Below are 5509 nucleotides of genomic sequence, written 5' to 3' on the forward strand. Positions count from 1 at the left end.
TTTCTTAGGGTTTCATAATTTCCTTTATAGAGGTCTTTCACCTCTTTTGTTAGGTATATTCCTAGGTATTTCATTCTCTTTGAAACTGTGGTGAAGGGAGTTATGTCCTTAATTAGCTTCTCATTAGATTTCATAAGAAATCTTTCTTATTTTCAAGGCATTAACCTCCTGAACTGCTCAGATCTAAAGAAGAACTAATAAAGGAAGTGTCAGCATTCTAGAATTGAGCCTTGTAGATGTTCTTTGAGTTTGATACTTCTTGTTTCAAATTACAGGTATATAAAATTTTTTGGAATTCCTCCTTTAGTGAATTTACCTATGTTACCATATATGCCATTTATGAAAGGTACCATAGGCACAGAAAGATGATCTTTTCCTTGGAGGAAAAGATTTAGTACCAGAGGGAAAAAAGCACAAAGAGATTTAAGCGCTGAATTGTGAAGCTACGACTGATGCTATAAAAATGAAGGGACTAAAGAGTTGAGTGGAGTTCTTAGAGAAGATTCTGTGGTAGCTGAGCTGTGTTTGAAGAATGGATTGGATTTCAGGAGAGAAAGACTAGGGGAGGAGAAGACTAGGAGAAAGACTAGGGTAGGCAGGAGAATGGTAGCGTGAGGGCCCCAGTACGGTTAGGATAGCAGTACAGAGGACAGGTCGGAGGTTAGCTTAGCTGGAGCAAAGGCAAAGATGAATAACTTAGGTGAGTTGGGTTATAGAAGGTCTTGAAATTAAGGTGGAGGAATCTAGATTTGATATAGTTTGGTCTTCGTCGCAATTGAGGGTTTTTAAACAGGAGTAAACATTGTGTTTAAAGAAAATTAGGATAGACTGGAGAGAGAACAGTGTGCCCATCTGCTTCATTGAATAGTTATAAGTGTCTGGCTCTCCTGGCTCTGGACCCCAGCCCAGCATCAGGAGGGCACATCCTTAATTGGGGTAGAAGGAGGATCTATGTGTGACTGTGAGCTGCGTACCACTGGCTCTTTTGTTCTAGAACGCCTCTACCTCTGGCTTTGAATTGGGTAATCTTGGTGGGAAAGAGGAAGGGAACCTGAAAGGAATCCTTTCTAGGATTTAGGAGCTGATAAAGCATGTGGGAAAGGCATGGGTCAGAAATAAGTCTGGACTTCTGAGTCAGAGTGAGTGAGAGGGTGTTGGCAGCCCTAACAGACGAAAAGACAGAAAGGAGAGCTGTTTTGTAAAGAGGAAGATTTGAGGTGGTTGAAGTGTGTAAGTGGACACATGCAAGTGATATACACCAGTAACTTCTGGAGTTCAGAATTGGAGACTGTCGGGTTGAAAGGACAGCACTGGTGCTTTAGAGCTGGAAGTCATGGGAGAAAGTTTCTGATTTTTAAAGAGTTGAGTGGAGTCACTAGAGAAGATTCCATGGTAGTTGAGCTGGGTTTAAAGAATGAATTGGATTTCAGAAGGAGAAAAAGACTAGGGAGGGAATGTAGGAAGGTAGCAGTGATTGAAATTTCAGGAGGGCGGCGCCTGTGGCTCAAGGAGTAAGGTGCTGGCCCCATATGCCAGAGGTGGTGGGTTCAAACCCAGCCCTGGCCAAAAAAAAAAAAAAAAGAAATTTCAGGGTCAGGGAAGGACAGAGGACAGAACTGGTTTGCGGTCTGAGAGGAAATTTTCCTGGTTACACCTGCTTATCAGATCTAGCCAACACATTGTGGAAGCCTGGGTGGCAGGAATTTTCCTATCTCCACCCCCTTACTGCCTGGATACAAGGGGCCACTTCTACATATGACAAACATGCTCTCACTCAAAAATGTTTTTGCACTTATATATGTATTTTTGCTCTAAACAAAACATCTGAATTATCCTTTTTTTATTCAATAAGGAGTGTTTTCTGAACTCAGCTCCCTGGCACCCCTTTGCCAGCCTGGTTTGGGTTAAGGTATTGTGGTAGTCCATGTGTGCTAAGGTCTCACTATGTGCTGGGAACTGCTAGTTTAACTGCTTTTCTGCAGTTCTCATTACTAAGTCAGAGACTGGTTGTGGCCTCTACCAAAATTAGTGAAGTTTTAGTATCCTTGGTTTTTTGCCAGTATTTATTTCTTATTTACTAATTTAAACCATTTGAGGATTGGGTTGATGTCTGACTTTTCTTCAGGATGAGTAGATGATCCAAAATGCACTCATGTGGGGCTTTCTGTGTGCACGTGATTGAGTGATTTCTCTTGTCCTCTAGAAATCGAGCTGAATTTATGTGCCACATGAAGCCCAGTGAGCGGAAGCCATCTTCCTCGGGGCCTGGGTCTGGGACCTGGACGCTAGTAGATGAGGGAGGAGAAGAGGTAACTCCATATGTCTACATGATTTGGATTAATCATTGGTGATCTCTTCTTAGGTGCCAGGTATCATTCTAAGCACTTCTCATATAGTATATCATTTAATTCTCCCAGCAACCCAGTAAGAGTGTTGTGACTCTCATTTTATAGAGGTGAAGTACCTTGTCCTAAATCTTAGGCTATTAAATGTGGAGCCTCCAGAGCCTGTGCTATGAGCCAGTGTATGGTGCTACTCTTCTTTAGAATATCCTTCTGTTCAGCTGGGGCAGTTTGACACAGTCATATTATGTAAAATTTATATTAGAAGTTTTTTTTAATGTGGTAACAAGTTTTTGGGCTTGGCGTCTTATCTACAGATGTTCTAAAATAGTTGGAATTTACCAAGTTTCTCCCCTAACTCTTAAACAAAATTATTATCCAGATTTTCTTATTTGAGAGGTAGAAAATGCTTTCCTATTTTTATTGAGAATTTAATGATCAAAATTCAGCTTCTCAAGATAATATTTTGTGGGGAAGATGAGGTAAATTAGCATTTCTCACCTGAAGGTCACAAGGTCCCCAGTTGTTTTGAATAACTATGATTAAGCTGGCACATGCCATATGTTCTTAAGTAATTGTCATTAGTGTTTAATTTGGATCCAGTGTTGGTCTAGATACCCTGAGTAAGGCCCCAGGGCTTTCCACTGGGGTGGGGAGAGAGGCTTCTTATACTGTCTCCCCTGCTCTCATGAGCTGAATGAAGGTAAATGTCCCTGTTCCTGCTTGCTGGCTGCCACGAATTGAATAAAGGGCACGTCACAGCTACCTTAAGCTCCTCGGTTCTTTTTCAGTTTGCTGAATCCAGTGCAGACCTTTTCAGCCTCAACCATTGGCAATACATGTTTGATACTTGTTAATTTTTCTTTCTACTTTAACTAAAGTAAAGTAATTTCTTCCAGCTAATTATTAGCCCTAGTCCTTTTATTTTTAGTGGTCCAAATCCCAATTTGAAGTTTTTGTGGAAGATAGCCAATGACTAAATCCCTCTCTTTAAGGGGATGAAGGTATGCAGCCGACAGTTCTCAGAATGGCAGCTGTGGCAGCCGTGGTGCTTCTCTATGAGTCTGTATTTCCCCAAGTGCTGATTCAGAAACCAGGATTCCATTCATGATGGTTTTATACCTCCTGAGACTTGCAGGGCTGGTGAGGTGGTGGTAAATCACGTGGACATGTACGCATCTTTGCTAGAGATTGAGCATTTCTCCTTAAAATAGCTTCTCAGGAACTGGTACAAATTCATCTTTTATAATTGCAGTGCATTAATGTTTTTTTCCTTTTTGCAGAGTGGTCTTTCTTGGGGAAGAAGTGGTTTTTGTTTATTTGTTTGTTTCCTGACAGTTTTTTTGCATTTATTCCCAGAGCATAATGATGAAGGACCCTGCATTGGTGCTTGGCTTCTAGTTAGCACTCACTAAATGTTGAGTGAAATTAAGTACTTTGGGAGTTGATGAGCAAGTTGGGAATAATGTTGAAATCAGAAAAGGCTGTGGGAAGGAAGGCACCCTGGATTATCTACGTCAGTGGTTTCTCCAGTCTGGTTGTGTATTAAAATCACCTGGGCCATTTACCTACCTTGTCCAGGCCCACATCCTGACATCCAAGTGTTTCAAAGTCTCCCTGGTGATTTTAATGTACAGCCAGAGTTGAGAACTACTGCTCTGAGTTTCTTGTTAGCTATTTTAGATACATAAGAGAGTAGAATTAAGTAGTTTTAAGGAAATGATGAATGAATTGTATTAGTCCCTTGTTGAAATTGAGGTGATATATTCTTTAGGTTCTCAGGATCTTTTTATATCCCTTGCATTTTTAATGTAGCATATCTTAGGACATAGGTCAGCTTGGTTTCTAAGGTGATTTAAGTACTATGTGTCAAACAGATTCCAAAGATTTTCCTTATATAATCTCTGGGTATAACCACTCTTATTTTTATCTTGCTTTCAGCATCACTAATTGACAACAGAACTTCAGTCATCTTTAACAAATGTTAATTGCTTCCTCATTAGGCTGTTGAGTACTCAGGTAGACCTTGAACTTGGGGGAAGAGAATTGTAACTGCAGTACTTGGACTCTAGTACATGGTTCTTTAATTTAAAGTTCTCACTCCAGAGGATTTCTTTTTTCCATCTTCTTTGGGGTGGAAATTTAATGAGACCAATTTCAGTCACTGGACATGGCCATGACCTAGATACATGTAAAGTTGTGCTTGTAATTTCAGGGGATTTTGTGGCTATTTGTGGAACTGAGACTAAAAATTTTAGTCCCAGAGGAAAAATCCATGGAAACTCATGAGGATATCACATACGTACCGTTGATACCTGTGGTAATTTAGCTCCTTTAACTTTAGACTGTAGTGTGATCAAATCAGCTGATGTGATTTTGTATTTTTTCTCTTAGGATGAAGATCCTGAGACCAGTTGGCTTCTCCTTAATGAAGATGACTTGGTTATCCTTTTAGCACAGTTCCCATTTCATGAACTCTTTCAACATCTTCTTGGCTTTAAAGCAACAGGTAGAATAATTTTTTTGGTCATATATAAAATGTAGTGGTGGCACGCTCAAACACAGGGGCTCTGCATTGAATCTTTTTCTTTTCTTCCTCCGTCAGCATGGACACCTTGACTTACTTCTTGTATAGGCTGCTGATTCAGGTTTTCTTGTGCTTATTCTGGACCTTTCTTTGTGCTTATTTCCCACTTTCTGCTTAAATTTGGTAAGGCTAACTTGTGCATTGCGCAGTACAATAAATTATTTTTAATTTTGTACTTTGTTTCAAGTTTTCCATTTCACATTGCTATAGGAACTAGAGTAATGAGATTATTAATTTCTCTCCATCTTGGGTTTAGTTCCTCCATAAAGTATTACACACCTCTGTTAGTGTTTTTTCATTGTAATTATAACTTTTTCCTTTTATTTGATTAACTTGCAGGTGATTATTTACCTGAAACAACAAGACCTCAGGAGATGATGAAAATTTTTGCCTTTGCCAACTCATTGGTGGAACTTCTGGCTGTGGGGTTAGAAACCTTTAACAGAGCGCGCTATAGGCAGTTTGTGAAACGAATTGGTTATATGATCAGGTAATGCCCCATTTCAGTGGCAGTTCATTTTCTACCTCTCTGGTTATTTCATTCTCATGCCCACACTTCTTTTTTTTTTGAGACAGAGCC

At 39.9% G+C, this 5509-nt stretch overlaps 1 protein-coding gene across 1 annotated transcript in view; it reads left to right on the plus strand.

Annotated features, from left to right (window-relative positions):
* Positions 1–5509, plus strand: part of EPG5 (ectopic P-granules autophagy protein 5 homolog) — a 120251-nt gene that overhangs the window by 22161 nt on the left and 92581 nt on the right. The window contains exons 6-9 of the mRNA XM_012802003.2: positions 276–346; positions 2204–2309; positions 4737–4851; positions 5269–5419. Coding sequence (XP_012657457.1) covers positions 276–346; positions 2204–2309; positions 4737–4851; positions 5269–5419 — 443 coding nt within the window. The remainder of the gene's footprint in view (positions 1–275; positions 347–2203; positions 2310–4736; positions 4852–5268; positions 5420–5509) is intronic.

The sequence above is a fragment of the Otolemur garnettii genome, unplaced genomic scaffold (assembly GCF_000181295.1).
Source record: "Otolemur garnettii isolate 467f Iridium unplaced genomic scaffold, OtoGar3 scaffold00012, whole genome shotgun sequence".
Taxonomy (NCBI): domain Eukaryota; kingdom Metazoa; phylum Chordata; class Mammalia; order Primates; family Galagidae; genus Otolemur; species Otolemur garnettii.